Raw genomic sequence first — 22,573 nt, 5'->3', positions numbered from 1 at the left:
TTAAAATTATGTTATAGAGGCAACACAAACAATGATAATTTTTCAATGACTGGACAGAATAACTTGATATTAATCATACTTGCAAAGGACACACCATCATTTAACAGCACATTAAGTACTAAGACACAACTACTTTACTCTGGGTTGTTACGAAGATAATGCAAGGTTCTCATGAGATATAAATTAACTTCCCAGAAAAATGTATTAAAAATGCTAACCAACCAACAACTTATACATGGAGGTGTTGGCGAGCAAAATTTGTCACCCCCAAATGTCTCATATTGTTTGGAGCTGAAAACCATTAAGGCGCAAAAAGACTCAGGAAGAAACTTTGACCTTCTCTTGTCTAAAATATTTAGATAGAGGTCTAGTTCCAAGAATATAGCTATCACCAGAGATATCTGCAAAGAATATATGGGCCAGGTGTGGTGGGTGAAACTTAGCAGGGTCTAGAGATCAGAGTGAGCTCTACCCCATTATCTCTTCATAGTCTAGTAAACATCTGTTTACCAAACATTAGCTCTTCCATCTTCATGTGAATTGCCTTCATTTCCTTTGAAATTCCAAACCACTACCCCCAGGAGTTTTCCTTTATCAGTTGAATATGGTATTTAAGGTGAGAGTTTCAGCTGCTTGGGGAGTTACTTTTCCCTGGGTCTCTCTCACTTATACATGTTATTAAACTTTTGTTTGATTTTCCCCTGTTAATCTATCTCATGACAATTTAATTTTTAGACTAGCCAGAAGAACTTTAGAAAGGGAAAGGAAAGTTTCTTCCTCCCCAACAGAGGGAAATGTAGTTAAGCAAAAGATATTATAAAATATATCAATCTTGAGTTTGTACTCCAAAAAGAAAAAAAATCAACAAACATTTTTTTTAAAGTAGCTGTGGATGTGCCAAGCATCCTTGTGGATACAGATGTAAAATTAAAGGAAAATGACAAAAAAAATCATACTCTAGAAAAGTTAAATAACAGCATATTTCAATAAGTTTTCAAGTAAAAGATATTGCTAATTATTTCAAGAGAGACAATAAAACATTAAAGACTAATATAAATAAAATAGGTTAAACAAACAGTATATAGAATTTTAATTGCCGGAGAATTAGGAACATTATTCTATTGATTATTTTAATAAATAATTATTAAGTACATTCTATCATTAGGGATTAATTAGCATTAGAGATGCAAAAATAGAATTAGATAGAGCTTCTGCCTGCAAAAATGTTTAAATCCTAGTAGGTATAAATAAAAATATAAATATTTAAAGCAAGGTAGCGGTCACCTTGCTGTACACTAGAAAACTGGTAGAATACTATAAACCAGCTATAATGGAAAAAATAAAAATCATTAAAATAAAAAAATAAATTAATTAAATAAAAATAAAACAAGGTAAAAAGAAAGTGGTATGTGCAATTAGCAAAGTTAAATATTAAAAGGACTTAAAATTCTGAAAACATGGTAGACCAGGCTGAGGTAGACCCTTCTCTGATATAAGTACACAGAAATAGTACAAAAAAATATATAAAACTGTTAATATTAGATGTATACATATCACATATATACATATATGCATCTATTTATAATAAAATATAGAAATAGAGGAAATATTCAAATGCCAGAAACAAGGGAAAAACTCAAAGCAAGACAGTTAGTTCCACCTGATGTCCTGGAAGCCCTGGGTGCAGAAGTGGGTGTGATGCCTGGTTTTAGATGTCAAGAGGTTTACACATTAGATTTTTAAGGCCCAGGCATCTATAACACCACTGTGAGAAAGGAGGTGAAATTGAGATGTATGGATAAAGTTGTGATCCTCAGAGGACTGACCAAAATATACAAAGAGGACAGAAAAATAATTTGTGCTTGTTTGGAGAAATAGCAAGAAATCTTTATGCTTCCTCTGAGTTCTGGGTGTGGAGGATAGATGTGCCTCCTGTGAGAAATACAAATTTTAATACTGTTAGACCCAAAATAAGGTGTGAGGTCCAAATTGTAAGAATCCTAGGCCAAGAAATAAGTCCAGAATAATGGTCCAAAATCTATAAAATCCCTACTTGTCAACAAATAAATAAAACTTTATTCTATAAGAATATTTCATAATTCATACTGCTAAGAAAATTTTATTGCAAAACCCACAGCATTGTGTAAGTTCCAGAACCTGGGACTGAATCTGAGCCATATCTCTGGCAGGTCTGGAAGGCCAGGGATGGAACCCTTGCCTCCACAGCAACCTAAGCCCCTGCAATCAGATCCTTAATCCACTATGCCACATAAGAACTCCTAAAGTATTTTCTTAAAAGTCAGAAATTTATATCTACTATCTGAAAAGCACAACATAAGATATGAAAAATAATAACAATGGAAATCAACTATACTTTAATAAAATTTTTAAAAATGAAATAAAATTGTAATTATACTTACTAGAAAATCATCTCTACAGAAAATCAAGATAAATTACAAGTTATTATAACTAATAAGAAAATGGAGTCAGGTTGTTTAATACAAGATTAATAATTAAAATTCAGTAGCATGTTTATATGACAGCAGGAACCAATTCCAAAATATAATTTTATAAGTTCAACTCGCAATAATTACAAAAAATTATGTATCCCTTTTAACTAAAAAATACTCATTAACTTTATAAAGAAAATAATACAAATGCATTGAGTATACAAGCCATATGATCATTTCAAAAGATAAAAGTGATATGAATTTTCACATATAATGACGTAAATTCTTCACAAAGTAATCTACAAATCCAGTAGAATTCAAATTTGACTACCAATGGCTTTTTTCATGACTATATAAAGTTAATTTTAAAATTCATATGATTCTAGATATAAGTGATATCATATAGTATTGGATTGGGAACTAGGGGTTAATAAATGCAGATTATTGCCTTTGGAATAGATAAGCAATGAGGTCATGCTGTGTAGCACTGGGAACTATATCTAGTCACTTATAATAATGCGAGAAAAAAGAATCTATACATGTCTGTGTAACTGGGTCACCATGCTATACAGTAGAAAATTGACAGAACACTGTAAACCAGCTATAGTGAAAAAAAGTATTATATAAAAAATAAAATAAAATTCATATGAGAGGATAGATGACCAAGAATGGTTGAGATAAGTTTTAAAAACAGCAGTTAGAGGAAAGGATTTGTCCTGCCATTTTAAAGACTTATTATAAAGCTATAGTAACTAAATAAGTAAGGAATTTCCAAAACAAGAAGGAACTTGGATAATGGAATAAAGTAACAGAGAATTATCGTATATAAAAAGTGAAACACTCCAATGAGAGGAAAATGAATCAATAGATTGCATTCAACTTTATCACAGAACATGTTACTCAAATTTGTTCAAGAAAATATAGACCTATGAACAGATAAAGAAAAAAAAGAAAGAAAGAGGGAGTTCTCTTGCAGTGCAGGGGGTTAAGGATGGGGTGTTGTCACCACAGTGGCTTGGGTCCATAAATTGAATCCCTGACATGTGAACTTGCACATGCCATGGGCACATCCAAAATGAGAAAGAAAAGAAGAGAAGAGAAGAGAAAACAAAAGAAAACGAAAGAAAGAATATTAGTTAAAAATCTATTCCCCCTCAAAAACAAAAGGAAAATGAGCAGCAATAGATTTGCCAAAGAAATCAAAAGGTCAGTAAATATATGAATGGTTAACCTTTGAAAGTAATAATGAAACCTAACATAAGAATGAATATAGTTTCATGAGCATGAGATTGGTTAAAAAATTTAAGTTTACGAAATAACAAAGAGATGTGAGAGACATAGAGAAATGGACACCTTTTACATTGCTTGTGTGACTATAAAATAGTAGATCAACTTTAGACAGTAATTTATCAGCATTTAGTAAAAGAGAAAATGCACGTTTTCTATTGTATAGCACTAGAAATCTAGTATTTTCCCAAAATGAAAGAAAAGGAATTAAACGGGTAATATTTTGAGGAAACGATGGAAAATAATTTTCAAGAACATGTTAAAAAAATGAATCTACAACAACAGGAAGCCTAGTAACCCCCTGTAGAATAAATGAAGCCAAATCTATAGTTAGACTCATCTTGGTGAAACTTCAGAAATCCAAAAACACAGGAGGGTTTAAAAAAAAAGGGATTGATTTTCAAAGAAACAACATTTACACTGACTTCTTTAGGAGCAAAAAGAACAGCCAAAATGCAGCAGAATGATATTTTCAAGTGTTGTTTGGACACATAATGAATTAAAAACAAAATCTGCCAAATGCAAATTCTATAATCAGAGAAAACGTATTTCTGAAATAATAGTATGTAAATATCACAAAAGAAAGAAGCTGAGAATTTGCCACAAGCAGGCATATATTCTAGGAAATTCTACAACAACGTCCACCAGGCACAAAGAAAAAGATTCTAGACAGAGAATTAGGATTAGAGGAAGTAGTAAATATGTATACAATTGTATGTGAGTTTTTACTGAAAAAGTATACGTAACAGGAGTTTTAAAAATATAGGGAGAATTAAGAAATACAAGACTCTATTTTGGCCTTTGTGTTTCTGAATTAGGAGCAGAGTTTCCTGAGATACAACAGCCATAGTGCTATTACACTGTCAATTCCTTGAGCTAAGATCTTGTGCCTTAATTATCTTTGCATCCACCAGTACCTAATATAGTTTTTGGTCCCAGGGAAGCAGTATAGTGAAGGGATTATATGGTCAGTTTCTTGGAATAGAGTCCTGGCTCTACCTCTTAGCAAATGTAGCACCTTGAGAAAATTCTCCAACCCATCTGTGCTGACCTTTCCTGATCTGTAATAAATGAAGCTAACAGAAGTTCCTATTTCATAGGGCTGCCATGAGTACAAAATAAGATGTGCTTGGCACAAGATGCCTAATAATATTTAGCTACTTTTATTATATAAGAAATAAGGATTTATAAGTAAAGTAGTTGTGATTTTTATATGATTTACTTGGCATGTATAAATATTATTTGGGCTTTTAAATTTAATAACATCTATTTATAAAACACCTTAATTGTGTCAGAAGTTTTAAATTCTATTCTTTTCCAATTTTGAAGTAATTTATGTGTAGAATAATACATATAATATTAGATAGTCTCACACCATCTATTTTTAAAACATTATTTCTGAAAAAATGATACAGCCCAAACCAATTTATTTCCCCCTAGTAGTCAGCAGTATTTCAGAATACTCAGTTTTTGTACATTGCCTTGAAAGTGAGAAGGTATTTCATCTCAGTTCATTACACATTTCAAAATCATGCTACAATATCCATGAGGATACAGGTTCAATCCCTGGCCTCGCTTCGTGGGTTAAGAATCCAGCATTGCTGTGAGCTGTGGTGTAGGTCACAGATGAGGCTTGGTCTCATGTTGCTGTGGCTGTGGTGTAGGCCAGCAGTTATAGCTCTGATTCAGCCCCTGGCCTGGGAACCTCCATAAGCTATGCATGCGGCCTAAAAAGACCAAAAAAAAGAAAGAAAAAAAAAATCATGCTACAGTAATTAACAGTGTCCATTCAATGTGAAGATTTTACATCTATAAGGTGTTTCTAGTCATAGTATCAGCCCATTTGATGCTTACCTGAGCAAAGACTATTGTAAAGAAGGCTTTTATGAAAGCCATTAATCACTGTCATTTACTATATAATTGAAAAGCCAAAACTTCCAGTGGAAGATAAATACTAAACAGTGATGCTGTTCAAAAATGGCACTGGTTTTGCCAGGTATAGTTACTGACCATATAGAAATTACATAAATTAGATTTATGTAATTTATGTACAAGGGAACACTGTACACATAAAATGCTACTCTTCTTTGTGAAAGTTTATTGGCAACCTAAATTAGCTTACTAACAACTTTAATTTTTAAAAAATACTCTAATTTTTTTCAGTTTATTTGCTATTTGCACTGCTTTTTTTTTTCTTTTTTTTTTTTTTTACTATCAATACCGAAATATTTTCCCAAGATAATTCTAGCTGCTTTATTCCCTTCTCACATTTTGGATCATATCTGGGTAACATCTACATAGACCACCATGTAAGAAAGACAGTGTTGGTGATAAATGGTCTATCACCATCAGTATGAGTTGAGGCTTGTGGTACTTTCTAATTCTGACACAGAAAATTAGACAAAAATCCTTCTTTGAGGAGTTCCTGTCATGGCTCAGTGGAAACAAATCTGACGAGGGTCCATGAGGACATGAGTTCGATCCCTAGCCTCACTCAGTGGGTTAAGGATCCGGCGTTGCCGTGAGCTGTGGTGTAGATCACAGACATGGCTCATATCCCATGTTGCTGTGGCTATAGTATAGGCCAGCAGCTACAGCTCCAATTTGATCCCTAGCCTGGGAAACCCCATTTGCCATGGGTGTGGCCCTGAAATAGACCCCAAAAAAATCCTTCTTTGAGAAAATCCTGAATTAGTTAATTATCTAACTAATATCTTTTCTTTTTTAACTCAATGAATTTTATTACAATTATGGGTGTACAATGATCATCACAACCCAATTTTATAGCATTTCCATCCCAAACCCCCAGTCCATGCCTCCACCTACAACCTGTATCCTTTGGAAACCATAAGTTTTTCAAAGTCTGTGAGTCAGTATCTGTTATGAAAAGAAGTTCATTGTGTCCTTTTTTAGATTCCACATGTAAGTGATAGCATATGATGTTGGTGTCTCACTGTCTGACTAACCTCACTTAGCATGATAATTTCTAGGTCCATCCATGCTGCTGCAAATGCCATTATTTCTTTCCTTCTAATGTCTGAGTAATATTCCACTGTGTATATGTACCACATCTTCTTTATCCACTCCTCTGTCGATGTTTAGGTTGTTTCCATGTCTTGGCTATTGTATATAGTGCTGCAATGGACATTGGAGTACATATATCTTTTCAAGTCATGGATTTCTCTGAATAGATGACCAGGAGTGGGATTACTGGATCAAATTGTAATTCTATGTTTAGTTTTCTGAGGAATCTCTATACTGTTTTCCACAGTGGTTGCACTAATTTACATTCCCACCAACAGTGTAATAGGGTTCCCTTTTCTCCACACCCTCTCCAAACATTTATTGTTTGTAGACTTTATGGTGATAGGCATTTTGTTATAAGGTGGTACCTTATAGTAGTTTTGATTTGCATTTCTTGAATAATTAATGATGTTGAACATCTTTTCATGTGTGTTTTGGCCATATATATGTGTTCTTTGGAGAACTGTCTGAATATCTTTTCTATTTAATTTTTCTCTAACTTCATAAAAACTTTATATTTTATTACTTTCAATATTATATAAAGTGAAAACTAAAGATGGCAGTGCATTATCCCTAAAAGAGAGTAAACAAAAATGTACCCTCATTATTTTAATTTTAACATATTTTGTGTAACCATGATCACTGTATATATATGTAAAGTACACCCAGGATAACTCATGTCCACGCAACACACATGTTTTCAAACTGCTCTAATGCATTTCATGGATCTCATAAGAAAATGTGAGACAAGTAGATCTTGTACCTGCTTATATTTTCATGAAAGCAAAACAGGAACATAAGCACCTTCAGAAAAAAATTAGTATAAAAAGAGGACAGAGGCTTTACAATTATGTTACTTTTTTTGTCTTATTCTTCCATGGCTCTTATAAATGTGAATACAACTAAATAAAAGGAAAGATATATAATGTTTGTAGAACAGAAGACTTCAGATTTTTAAAATGTCTATTCTCCAAAATTGATTATTAAAATTCAGTTTCAATAAAAATTTTAGCAAATGCTTTCCTTTTTTTAATAGGACAAACTTATCAATGATGATAGAAATAAGAACAGTGGTTGTATATGGTGGGGGTGGTGGGGAGGGACTGGCTAGAAGCAGATATGAGAAACAATCTGAGACGATGGGAATGTTCTATATTTTTATTGGCATATGTGCATATACAGGTATATACACTTGTCAAAATTCTAAGAATTATTTATTTAAGAGCCAGATGTGTATTGATGCCCAATATGGTTATTCTTTATTTATGTGGTTAACACATCCCATTTGATCAGACTTCAATCTAGTAAGTCAGTCCTTCTGTTTAAACACAAAAATAATATAACAACCTGAACTATTTATTACATAGCATCCTATAAGCAAGGGAAGGAAGGATATAGAAAAATCAAATATAAAAGTTTTCTTAATATAGTCAGATACACTTTTTTAATTTGCATATATCTATCATTTAGGTAAGTAAGATCTTTTCATAAGACTCTTTGATTTCATTTTTCATTGTAATAGTTGTTTACTTTGTTTTTGTTTATTTTGGGGTTTTTGCCTATTTTTATTTTTTCATTTTTTGTTAAAGTATAGTTGATATACAGTGTTGTGCCAATTTCTGCTATACATCAGTGTCACAGTCATACATTCTTTTTGTCATACTATCTTCTATCATGTTATATCACAAGAGATATATGCTGTACAGTAGGGCCTCATTGCTCATTCATTCCAAATGTAATAGCGTACATCTACAACCTCAAACTCCCAGTCGATCCTACTCCCTCCCCAGCCCGTGTCAACCATAAGTCTGTTCTCTATGTCTGCGAGTCTGTTTCTGGCTTGTAGATAGGTTCACTTGTGCCATATTTTATATTTCACATATAATCATATGATATTTCCAACTGACAAGGGCCTAATCTCCAAAATAAACAAATAATTCATACAACTCGATAACCAAAAAAAAAAAAGTAATAAAAAACAACTCAGTTGAAAAATGGGACAAAGACCTAAAAAGACATTTCTCTAAAGAAAACATATGGATAGCCAATAGGCACATGGAAAGATACCCAACATAACTAATTATTAGAGAAATGCAAATCAAAACTACTATGAGGTACCACCTGTCAGAATGGCCATCATTAACAAGTCTATAAATAACAAATGTTGGAGAGGGTGTAGAGAAAAGGGAACCCTCCTTTGCTATTGATGGAAATGCAAAATGGTACAACCACTATGGAAAATTGTATAGAGGTTCCTCAGAAAACTAAATATAGAACTACCATAGGATCCAGCAATCCCACTCCTGGTCATACATCTGGACAAAACTTTCATTTGAAAAGATGCATGCACCCCAATGTTCCCTGCAGCACTATTCATAATAGCCAAGACATGGAAACAACCTAAATGTCCATCAACAGATGAATGGATTAAGAAGATGTATATATACACAATGGAATACTACTCATCCATGAAAAAGAACAAAATAATGCCATTTGCAGCAACATGGATGGAACTAGAGACTCTCATACTAAGTGAAGTAAGAAAGAGAAAGAGAAGTATATGTTTTTGTACTTGTGTATTTATATTTTCTCTTTTATGAATTGTCTCCTTATATTTTTGCCCGTTTTACTATTGGGTTTCCAATGTTATTAATTTATAGTTGAGCTTTATTTTTCTACCTGTAAATTTTTAGTTGGTTATATATTTTAAATATTTTTAATTTTTTGCATTTCCTTTGTTTTACAAAAATATCTTTTCCTTTATGGAATGTACCTTATGTATCATATTTAGGAAATAGGTACATACTCTTTTGGTATGAATTATTTCTACCTATCTTCTGACTTGTTATATTTCTACTTATTTTCTGACTTGTTACTTATTTATCCTTTAGTTATTTAGGGGAGTTTTTAATTAATTAATTTTTATTTCAAAGTGACAGAAACAGTCACGAATGGGAAGGAACATAGCAAAAGAGAGGGTGGGGGTGGGGAAGGGGAAGTTAACATTTTTGCCTCTGAGTTCCAATTTACTACACTTTGTTCAAAGCTGTGGTTGCGGGATATCGATTCTTTAAAATTGATCTAGTATGTAGGTAGTTTTTTATAAATACTTCATGCATCCTTGAAAAGAGTAAGTCTAGTCTTGCATCTAGAGTATAGTCTAAAACAGAGAAGCTTCCTGTTATTTTCCTATGATGATGAGTGGACTTTTCCCTAGTCCACGATTTTACTAAGATAAAATTTTAATGGAGAATTTTGAGTTTATCAAATTAGTGACATAAGGAGTCAATAGTAATTAAAGATTTTACATGAATAAAAAGAAATAAGTGATAACATTAAAAATACTACCATATACAAGCAACTAGCCTTAAGGATAACTATAAAAGTATTTTTGCTTTTACCAAATAATAAAAAAAAGAACTCTGAAAAATCGCAAGTACAAAAGCGTATTTCTTCATAGGTAAAAAGACTGCACTTATTTTTGTTCCTTAAAAACTCTATGTAGCCCTTTGTTATTCATATTCTGTGTATCATATGTATTACAGAAAAGTTATTTTCTTAATATCACACATAATTGCTTATTTACTTCATCTTAATTCATAAGAATGTAGCCAAGGGAATTCATTGCTTACCAATTTGCTTTCTGTACTGATCAACAGGAAGTTTTATAGTGGAGGCATCTTTTTTACCCATCTTTGATCTCCAAAATGACTGCTGCAAAGAAAGAAAGTAATTATGATAAAGTTGTAAGAAATCAAAGGCCTATCTCTATATTTTAGGAATAATTTACTTTATAAAATTCATTTTTAAAGTAGTGTGTAAACATGCCTTTGACTTACTCCCATTAGATATCAGTAAAGAATACAAAATTCTTTCAAATAAATTATCAAGGATACAATTGCTGGCAATTAAACTTTCCAATTATTTGTCCTTGGTAATATTCATTTTTATCAAGTACTAACAATGCTCAATTAAACCCATGCTGTTACAGAGCCGAAGATGATATTTAAGGTAAGTGTTTTAACCATTTGGGTGAGTCATTCAGTTTTCCCAGATCTCTGCCATGTATACATGTTTATAAACTTTTGTTTGATTTTTCTCTTGTTAATCTGTCTTATGTCAGCTTAATTCTTAAATCAGCCAGAAGAACCTAGAGGGTAGAGGAAAATTTCTTCCTCTGCATACTACATTATATGCACTTTGATTTAATCCACATATATCTTTCAAAACTCATTATTTTTTATTGAATTTAAATATTGTAGCAGAGACTGAAACTTTCCAAAATCTATATTCTCCATTTCTTTCTGTAACCAAACTTCCTCACCTCAAATCAAACATTCAGTTGAATTCTTGTCAACAGTATATGAATGGAAGTGATGGCTACTACTTCCAGACCTGCATGTTAAAAATCTCCCTTGTTTGGAGTTCCCGTGTGGCTCAGTGGGTTAAGAATCCAACATAGTGTTGGGAGGGTGCAGGTTGGATCCTTGGCTTCACTCAGTGGGTTTAGGATCTGACATTGCTGCAAGCTGCATCATAGGTTGCAGATGAAACTTGGATCCAGCATTGCTGTGGCTGTGGTGTAGGCTAGCAGCTCCAGGTCTGATTTGATCCCCTGTTCGACCCTAGATATGCTGCAGATGTGGGCTTGAAAAAAAAAAATCTCCCTTGTTGGCTTAATTTTCAAAATATACAAAGAACTCATACAACAACAACAAAAGCCCAAACAACCCAGTTGAAAAGTCGGCAGAAAAACTAAATAGACAATTTTTAAAGAAGAAATACAAATGTTCAATAGGCACATGAAGAAATGCTCAACATTGCTAATTATTAGTGAAATGCAAATAAAAACAATGAGGTACCACCTCACACCAGTCAGAATGGCCATCATTAACAAGTCTATAAATAACAAATGCTGGAGATGGTATAAAGAAAAGGGATGCCTCTTACACTGTTGGTGGGAATGTAAATTGGTACAACCACTATGCAAAACAGTATGGAGGATTCCTAAGAAAACTAAATACAGAAATGCCATATGATTCAGCAATCCCACTCCTAGACATATATCCAGAAAAAACAAAATGAAACTATAATTCAAAAAAAAAATACACAGAGCCCTATGTTCATAGCAGAACTATCACAGTAGCAAAGAAATGGAAGCATTCTAAATGTCCATCAACAGATGAATTATTAAGAAGATGTGGTAGATATATACAATGGAATACTACTCAGCCATAAAAAAGAACAAAATACTGCCATTCGCAGCAACATGGATGCAACTAGACATGAACATCCTAAGTGAAGCATGTCAGAGAAAGACAAATACCATATGATATACTTATATATAGGATCTAAAATATGATGCAAATGAACCTATCTACAAAACAGAAACAGATTTATGGACCTAGAGAACAGACTTGTCACTGCCAAGTGGGAAGAGCTAGGGGAGGGTTGGAGTGGGAGGTTTGGGTTAGCAGATGTAAGCTATTATACACGGAGGGGATAAACAACAAGATCCTATAGTATAGCATAGAGAACTATTTTCAATGTCTATAATAAACCATAATGGAAAAGAATATTAAAAAATAGTGAATCACTTTGCTGTACAGAAGAAATTATCACATTCTAAATAAAATATGCTTTAATTAAAAAAAAAATCTCCTGTTGAATCAGTTGTTCCTTTTCCCCTTCCAATTGACATGAATGGAAATAATCCCCGGAGAAACCCTAAGAAACATAGAATCTTTGTCTGCTTGGAGTAGAGGAAGGTATTCTCTCTAACTTATTTACCATTAAATTTATTTACCATTATTTACCATTAGTACCATTCAGTACTCTACTGAAAAAGGAATGAAATTCTACTGTGATTGAATCATTTTCTGATGATGGGGTCTATATTTCTCAGAGTGGCGACTGGAAGTTGTTTCTCATTGCTTCTAGAAAGGAGCTACAATATAAAGATGAGGCCAGGCAAGAATTGGGTCAGTTCACAAGCAAAACTATCAGGGAATAGAGAGCCCAGTCATTTTGGAACAAGGGTGGAAGAGTCAACTTCTAAATGTCAAATAGCAGAAAATAAAATTTGAAAAGACTTTGAAGTACAAGTGCTCATTGGTATTTCAGTTTAAAAAAGAGAGGGGAGTTCCTGTTGTGGTTCAACAGGTTAAGAATCTGACAGTGTCTATGAGGATACAGGTTTGATCCCTGGCCTCGATCAGTGGGTTAAGGACCCGGCATTGCCACAAGCTGAGGCATAGGTCACAGATGCGGTTCAATGGTGGAGTCCCAGCAGCTACAGCTATGATCTGACCCCTAATCCGGGAACTTCCATATGCTGCAGTTTCAGTCTTTAAAAAAAAGGTGGGGAGAGCCGATCAAGAATGTTTCTCTCTCACCTGAACCTCCTGTTCCAGATCACCTGGAGGTGGCCACTATAGAAAGAGAGGCTGAGATCTAAAGTATAGAAAGAAAGCAAACATAAGAACGATGTCTAGGAGAGAAATCACAGTGTGATTACTGGCACATGGAACTAACTGGAAGTGGTAAAAATGTTACTGAAATATAAGGGAACTATATTTACAGGGAAACCAGAAACTTCGTTTAAAAAAGTCTGTGAATGAAAACCAATCCTTGAGCCTCTGCACTTAAACCAGCAGAGTTCAGCCTCCAAGGAAGGCAAACTCTGTAAATTTCTAGCATTCACTTCATTTGTGACTAGGAAGGAGAACCATCCAGAAAGCAGAGCCATGGCAAGGGAATTTCTCTAAATATACCATACTTAGGGCCTAAGCAAGAAAGTTCTATTGTGGATATAATGGGCCTTTTCAGTGGTGTCCTGCAGAGCAGGTTGCAACATCACAATGGATCTGTGACTCCCGTGTGTTTCCCATTCTTCCTTTTCTAAATTCGAGTGATTATTGAATATACAAAGAAGTAATCCTTTGCTTCACCATTATTTATTAGAGGCCTGGTGAGGCTGGGGATCAGTAGGTAAGTTTCATAGCTTATAACCCTCATGGAACCACATTCCAACTTGAGAGGGGGGGCTGTGCACTGGCTGGAGATCTTTGACTTCGTGCTGGATTCAGTAAGTAGGGAACTTTAGGGTCTACCTACTGGGGAGGCAGGAGAAAGGATATGCATGGCTATTTCAGGGCCAGAGAGGTAGAATATAGTAAACACTGTTTACTAAATTACATATTCTGCTTTTTTTTCTCCTGGTCACACTCGATTACATTTTCCAGCTTCCCTTGCTATTAGTTGTGGGCATGTGACTGAGTTTCAGCTAAGGGAATATGAATAAATTGATGTTTGCTACTTCAATATCTAACCTATAAAAACTTCCCATATGTACTCGTTTATCTGGCTGAAATGGAGATGACCTCCAGAGTGACCCTGGAAATAATGTTACGAAGACGGCTGAGCCCAGAACATCCTGGATCCTGAAACACTGCATGGAGGACAGCTATTCAGCCAATTTGTTTTCTCTTTCATACTGCTGTGAGAACAAATAATAAAGTTGTGGCATTTGAGCCTTTATATATTTTGCATCTATTTGTCACAGTAAGTAGTATAATCCTAATTGAGAAATATGTATAGATGTCTCCATATAAACTGATGCAATTATCAAACTCTAATTTTCCTAATAAGCATTATTAAAAAAATCAAATTTGAAATATAAATGCATTTAAAATATGTTCAGGTCAAACTGCATTATTTATATATATGGCCACACAGAGCAATGTTAACAGTGATCCTGCTTTATACAGTAAAAGGCATACACAAACTAATAATTTCTATTTATGTATAAAAAATTATAAATTCAGGAGTTCCCTTGTGGCACAGCAGGCTAAGGATCCGAATTGTCACTGCAACAGCTCAGATTGCTGCTGTGGCACAGGTTCAATCCCTGGCCTGCGTACTTCCTTATGTCGCATGTGTGGGGAAAAAAAAAAAAGAAAATTATAAATTCTGCTAAAAATATATTTTTATATTCATTATAAACTTCAGATTGAATATTACAGTAATATCTAGGAATGTAAGAAAGTAAGGCAAAAAGTCAAATAGTCTTCATCTCTCATAAACTATGTAGTTATTAAAATTTCAGAATTGAAACCAAGACATCCTCTAACCCTGCAATCTCACTTGTTATAATTCAGAACATTAAAAATATTCCAATAATATAAGCACCACAAATGATGTCAATAGATATATTAAAATTTATTCATATAGCAATTTAATTTGCATAGTATTTTGCATTTGTTAACTGTAGAGAGGAATCAGTTATTTTAATCTTAACTGTGTGAGGCTAGAAAAGATATCCCTACAGTTTAGGAGAAGTTAGTTTAAATGGATAAGTATATAAGATATTATTCTCTCTTCGATTTATTTTTTTACCTTTATGGAATAGCTTAAATGTTTACAAAAAGCAAGTTACTACAACTATCTACCAGAATGTTCACTTCACTACGCTTCCCCTAATTCCTTCCTGGTCATTTAAACAAACATCTGAACAGAGATGCCCAGGATTTTATTCATTCATTACCTGTAGTAAATAAAAAAAGAGACTTAGAGAATATCTTTTCACCAAATAAAGGACTTTATTTTAAAATGTACTTTAAATAAACACAAATTATACCAAAAAAAAAAAAAGCTAAAGAACCTAAAGTTTTATAGGACCTATATTCTATGAATGGCACATTTTATATGTATAATAACCTGTGAAAATAAAACCTTTAAGAGAATTTCAACCTAGGAGACACATTAAAGAGGAACTAGTTTTAAATGTTTGTCCCAATTATTTTGGTGATTGGTAATCCCTAGTCAAATTTTCAAAAATGTAAACTTTAGCCGTATTTGAGATTATTCTATTTTTTAAGCAAGATGACATTTTAACAAGTGTTGAAACAAAAAGAAAGGTCTAGAGAACGCGTGTATGCACGAATGACTCACATTTTATCCATTGCAAAAAACATAAGAAGGTGGAAAATATTTTACTTTCCTAATATATTGAGTCTATTTTAAATGACCTAAAGGGAAACCCATTCATGTGTATATTGCAAACTGTCAATGCCACAGATATCTAGAACCTCTAAAACACTCTGACTTTTCTTTGTTCTTCAAAGCCTTGCAGTAATCATCATTCATTTCTATTGCTTTGATGGTTAGATAGCAAACTCCCAAGAAATCCAGGGAGACATTAGCACATACAGCCGCAATTTCTAATAAGACAGCTATTTGCATACAAGATCAGCCACAATTTAAAATGTGTTGTGATAGATGCGAAAAGGGAATAACAGATTTATATTAGCATGTACAATACCAAGATTGTTTTCACAATTTAATTCCTTGGAGATTACATCTCATCACCTTCTTTTATAAAGAAGACTACATTCCCTGAGGAACTAACTTGCTCTGAGACCCAACTAAACTAAAATATGGATTAATAAGATAATATTTATTATTTATGAATTTTGCTGTAGGAATGATTTTGGATTAAATCATCAGAGAAGTTTTTAACATTCTTGAAACTTGATAACACATATTTGAGGAAGGAAAAAATGCTAATTTTATTTAATACCTCAATTGCATATTAAAATAATTCATAATTAATTTTTATTTGAATAAAACTGTACAATCTTTAGGACTTTTAAAATTAAAGAGAAGGCTTTTGTTTTTAATATTCTTTTTAACCTGAATTTCGCACAGCAACTTGCCACACATATTTTTAAGCATAATATGTGACCTTTAAAAAAAACAAAGGTAGGATTATATTCAATTACATTCCAACCAACTTATTTTATTGCTCATTTATACCTTTTTTATGAAATCCAGAAAGAACAAGTAAGGAAATAAGAAACCTGAAGCCTTCACATATGTCTCTGCTTCCAGAAAAAGCATTCAATCCAGACTGTGACATTTAAGTACAGATCGAAACAAAGGTTATTAAAAAAGTTCAACCCATGACCACACACACAAAAAAATAATAACCATCTCAGTTTTTAAGGCTAAAAAGATAGACATTTTTAAAAAACGCTTACTTAAGTATAAAGTTATAAATAAGCAAAAAAAGATGTTTGGTTATGGCTTGATCAGAATTGAGAACCAATTATGAAAATACAATCTTATGCTAGATGCTGGGATGAAGAAAGTAAATGAAGAAGATAAGTGTCCCTCATCTAACATTCCAGATTAATGTTTTAAAAACTCAAAGCTGATCATGTAATATACTTAAGTCATCCCAATGACAATCTTTTTCCTATATAAAGCAAAAATCCTTAGTACAAGGAACCATTAATGAGCCAAGTTTGACACGTGTTCTCTACTCATGTTCCAGTGCACTATCCAATTTGGCTTTTAGGTCCATGATTTTGACAACGTTATTTACTATGCAATTTACTTTAAATGTAACTTACATACCCCCCCATTTGTGGAATCTATATTTTAATATAGCAAGCAACATGATTCAGATCTCCAGAGAGAATTCTCCACACTTAAGGAAATGAAAAATAGGTAATTAAAAGACTACCAAAGTGCAACACAGTATCCAAATAGACAATGTATACCTTGACATAAATGTAATATTGAGATAAGCCATTACAAGGCAGAACAAATTATTACTGTATAAATCTGGAGAGCTAAACAGTGGCCTTCCTAATGTTTTCAGGGATCAAAAGTGACCACCTCATCTTTACTTTGTCAAATTAATTTCCTTTGTAGCTGCAGAAAGAGTATGTGAAAACTTGAATATACTCTTTGTAGCTGCAGAAAGAGTATGCGAAAACTTGAATATGTGAAAAGGTGACTTCTAAAATCCTGATCACTTTCCAACATTGATATAAAAATTCATAATAAAAATAACTATAGGACAGTTATTTATATGACTTGAAAAAGTCATGTTCCAAAGAAGGAATTCTCTACACTACAAAACTAAAATGAATACAGTATCAGTAAATAGTGCTGGAACTACAGTCTATCCTATAGGAGGAAAAAACTGGATCCCTATCTTTACCACACAGAAAAATAAACTGAAGATAGATGATAGACCTAAACAAAAGAGATCAACAATAAAACAATGAAGTTGCTAGGGGAAAAAAAGTTTATATTCATGACTTTGGGGTAGGCAACCATTTCTTAGAACGCAGGAAGTACACATCGTGGAAACAAACAAACAAAAAAAAGATGTACTGGACTTCATCAAGTAAAAATATAAACAGGCGAGTTGTACAAGAAGTAATACCCATAATACCTGTATCTGAAAGAAAAAAAAAAAAAAAGAACTTGCATCTGGAATGTACAAAGAACTACTCAATAATATGAAACACAGTATCTGACAAAAAAAATGGGTAAAAGACTTGAACAGAAACTTTACCAAAGATATAAAAATGAAAAAAAAAGCACATGGAAAAGTTTTAACACCATTAGTAATCAGCAAAAAGGAAATTAAAATTAGGATTGAGATATCACTATGCAGACACTAGAATGATTCAAATAAAGATTTACTCTACAAAATATTGGGAGGATATGGAGCAACTGAAACTCTGAGGATATGGTATGAGCGTAAAATCATACAATCACTTTGGAAAATTGTTTAGCAATTTCTTAACATAGTTAATTAACTACCAGCAATTCCACTCACATACTTCTTTTTTTAATTTCCCTTTATTTATTTATTTATTTATTTGTCTTTTTGCTATTTCTTGAGCCGCTCCCACAGCATATGGAGGTTCCCAGGCTAGGGGTCCAATCGGAGCTGTAGCCACCGGCCTACGCCAGAGCCGCAGCAATGCTGGATCTGAGCCGCATCTGCAACCTACACCACAGCTCACGGCAACGCCGGATCGTTAACCCACTGAGGAAGGGCAGGGACCGAACCCGCAACCTCATGGTTCCTAGTCGGATTCGTTAACCACTGCGCCACAACGGGAACTCCAACACATACATTTATTTAAGAGGGATAAATACATACGCCCACAAAAAGCTTTGTACAAGGATATTCACAGCATTTTTATTCATAATAGCCAAAAATTGGAAACAGCTCCAATGTTGATCAACAGAAAAAAATGATAAACTGTGGCTTATCCATATGATGAAATACAACCCAGCAAATAAACTATTGATAATATGCAATAATGGAAATAAATCTCAAAAATACTACGTTGAGCAGAAGAAGCAAGTGCTCCTTTGGACCTAAATGGAATGAGCATTCATCAGTTTGTTGTAGCCTTATAACATGACAATGATGGTCATTCCTGTTCCTTCTCTGGCACACACACTGAAAAATTTAATTCCTTTGGGCTAGTGAATACTCACAAGGTGAGAGAGCAGAGATGAAAAGCTTAGACAAGTCTATTACAAAATAACTAAAAGGAAGGAGAGAGACAGGACAGCAAGTAGAGAGGAACTGAGGTTGAAGGAAATTTTTTGTTTTTTGTTTTGTTTTGTTTTTTACTCTTGAGGGCATGTCTGTTTTTGAATACAAGTGAAAATTTGACATGGCCTAAATAGGAAGGGAGAGAATTCAGTGTACACTTGAAGGGATAATCATGCAGACTACCTATTTCACTTTAGCAAGAAAGAGGAAAGATGATGAGTAAAAACATGCATAATTTTTGAGGTTTAGCAGCTGAAAGTAGAGGTAGTTCTACTTGTACTATGAATTAGAAGGCAAGATTATCTCTTAAGAATGAAATAGAAGGTGAAAAGTTTGGAGATTTGAAGGTACAGAGGCTGGAATTTCTGCTGCAGAGAAATGGAGGGAAAAAGAGAATTGATGAGAAACACTAAGAGGCCACGTTAATTTGGTAACCACAAATCCATGGTAGCAGCAAACTATCTGATTGTAAATAATATATTTCTGAGTACCCAGCAGTTTATTGCTGACCTAGGGAAGGAGGGGGAGACAGGTAGATTAGGCAAAGTTTCTATTTCCCCAGACAGGCAAGATAGAAGGTCAAAAGGGCAAAGGAGATTGGGATGCTATAAAAAGTGGGTGAAATGATGGACCACAGAGTTTAAAGATAAAGAAGTGAAGACAACAAGGGTTGAAGAGTTAAGAGAACACAGATCAATTTTTGGACTTAAAGATTTGGATGAGGTCAAACAACCAAATTCTTCTTTTAATCCAGAAGAACTAAATGTTATTAATAGAAAGTGTGAGGTGACTGATGTTATTACTGAGATGGAGCAGGTTATACTGGAGGTTGACTATAAAGATAGAACAATATTATGGCAGATAGGTTAGGGAAATAGGAGACCAGGATAATACACACTTCAAACTTATGAATAGCGAGGGCACTCAGGAGGATGGGAAGAAAGAAAAAGTTAGGGAGACTGAGTGACCTGAATGTCCACATATAAGAGCAAATTAAAAGTAATAATAAATTTCTTGAGAATGGATGGGGTTCAAGAGGGATATAAAGAAAAACATAGGGAGATAGGGAGTAGCAAAAGATTAGTCCATGAAAAAACAAAAACAAATAAACCACAATAGAATAGGGTGTGTAAGTGTTAGGGGAGGACAAATGGTCAAATAGGTTCATCTTGGACACAGAATGCAGACAACAGGAACGTGCAGTATCTTGAATCAGCTTATTTCAGAACTGCATTGAGTACTGAGGCCTCTCAGGAGTCAGCTGTGGACTAGGTAAAATGAGGAGGCCATGTAGGAAGGGTCAGCTGCCTAGAACTGAGCATCTTGGTTCCAGAGGAAAAGGCTCAGGTCTTAAGAATCTACCTGGGGGAGTTCCCATCGTGGCGCAGTGGAAACGAATCCAACTAGCAACCATGAGGTTTCGGGTTTGATTCCTGGCCTCGCTCAGTGGGTTAAGTATCCAGTGTTGCCATGAGCTGTGGTATAGGATGCAGACATGGTTCGGATCTGGCATTGCTGTGGCTCTGGCGTAGGCCGGCAGCAACAGCTCCTATTAGACCTCTAGCCTGGGAACCTCCATATGCCACGGGCATGGCCCTAAGGATAAAAGACAAAAAAAAAAAAAAAAAGAATCTAGCTGAGCACATCAACTCAGCAGGAACACAACTAGACGCTCTAGGTCAGGATTTGCAAAAATGTGCTCCATCCATCACCAGCATCAGAGAGATCTGAGCTGCTCTTTAAAATAAAGATTCCTGGGCCCCACCACAGTCCCACTGAATCAGAATCTCAACAGCCAAGGTCCAGAAATATCCAGTTTTTCATTTTTTTGTTTTTGTTTTGGGCATTAATGTTTGAAAAACACTAGTGCTCTTTTTAACCAGCTCTTAGGTAATTCTTCAGTGTGAGTAACACTGCTAGAAATAGCTGTGAGGCCTGCATGAGGTCTGTGAGATCCTTCAGCCTCTTTGATGGAGGCTGAGTGGGGCAGTCTGACTGCACTGCAGAAACTTTTATTGATCAGCTGAAACCTCAGACTTTTGTGTGTATGTGTGTGTGTGCAGTGAGGTGACCAAACCAGACACTTTTTCAAAAAATGTAGTTATGTTCAAAGGCAATCTGCAAAGAACAGAGTGAGTAGAAAGGTAGTGCCATTTTGGTGTTTGACATTTTTAGAATTTCGGAACATTCTGGATGAGAATGAGGAAAAGTTAAGATGACTATGCTTTTAAACTAGAGTCATAATTAAAATACAAAGTCTCAGACCTCTTTCTGCAGAGATAATCCAGTCAGTGATGTTGGAGAGGGGCCAAGGTAGCTGCATTTTAAGCAAGCACCAGCTCCTTGACAGAATTTTCAGACTCACGTGGTTCATAGACCATACTTGGCAAAATAGAGACATGGCAATGTCACTGACAGAAATAGGTAATATAGGGGGATAAGTAGGTGTGGGGTAGGTGGTGAGGGTAGTATTACAAATCCACATTATAAAATGTTTAAAATTGCTAAAGAAAACAATGCACTTGTATATTCCTAAAACCTAATAGAACTAGTTAATCCAAACATTAAGTGTATCACAAATTCCCTGGTCTCCATCAAAAAATACCAACAAATATTTTACTTACTTTTATTTTAATGCCTTTTTAATGCACAGATTGTAGTGGCATCTGGACACATGACATACTTGAAAACAACACATTAAATTTATACTGCCCAGAATAGACAAAAAGCTGCCTTGCATGTACCATCAACAACACTCATCACTGGGGGGGGGAGGGGGAGGGGGAGTTGCACTAAATGGGTCCCATGGAATTATTTTTTTAAATTATGAACTTTGCATAGGTATCAAAGGAATAGGCACTTCAAATTTGAGAGGGAGAGGATTTCTATCTGGATTTCTACCTGGACCATGTTCTTAGACAGCAAAGTGATCATTTTGATTTACAGGTTTAATTGAGCGAAATGGGAAATGCACTTCAGTTAATTTCTCGAATTATACTTGCAAAAGGAGGTTACTTAAGCTAGGATTGGTCTGTAACTTTTAATAGTTAATAAAATGTCATGGGAAAATGATATAAATTGTACTTTCAAATAAATATGTTTTTAACATAAACTGTACTTGCCAAAGCTTCTGTAAATTACAATAACATGGTACCAAATAAATAAACCTGCAGACCCTGATTTTGCTATTACAAAGTGCTGATACAAGAAGAGATATATATCCAACCATGGAAAAAGAACAAAGACACCTACAATTCTACTATAAAACTAATAAGTCAGGCAGCATGTACACGCCATGCTAAAAGCTTAACTAACAAAGAGGAAAGAGAGGAAGCAAGGGCATGATTAGCTTCAGGGACTCTGAGGTAGAGACAAAGGTAGTTTCATGTCTTTGACCTGAACCAACACACCTTTAGACTGCTCTTCCTGATGAGACAAA

The 22,573-nt window shown here is 34.2% G+C and overlaps 1 protein-coding gene across 3 annotated transcripts in view; it reads right to left on the bottom strand.

Moving 5' to 3' along the window:
* TRIQK (triple QxxK/R motif containing) overlaps window positions 1-22,573 on the bottom strand; it is an 86,214-nt gene that overhangs the window by 19,329 nt on the left and 44,312 nt on the right. The window contains exons 3-4 of one of the 3 annotated variants that reach the window (XM_047783617.1): window positions 13,157-13,214; window positions 10,394-10,475 (exon numbers count right to left, since the gene is read on the bottom strand). In XM_047783617.1, the coding sequence (XP_047639573.1) occupies window positions 10,394-10,454 (61 nt within the window). In that variant the 5' untranslated portion in view covers window positions 10,455-10,475; window positions 13,157-13,214. The remainder of the gene's footprint in view (window positions 1-10,393; window positions 10,476-13,156; window positions 13,215-22,573) is intronic. The other 2 variants (XM_047783614.1, XM_047783618.1) reach the window with 2 other exon arrangements.

This window comes from Phacochoerus africanus, chromosome 6 (assembly GCF_016906955.1).
Source record: "Phacochoerus africanus isolate WHEZ1 chromosome 6, ROS_Pafr_v1, whole genome shotgun sequence".
NCBI lineage: Eukaryota > Metazoa > Chordata > Mammalia > Artiodactyla > Suidae > Phacochoerus > Phacochoerus africanus.
This window is presented reverse-complemented; position numbering and strand designations above follow the sequence as displayed.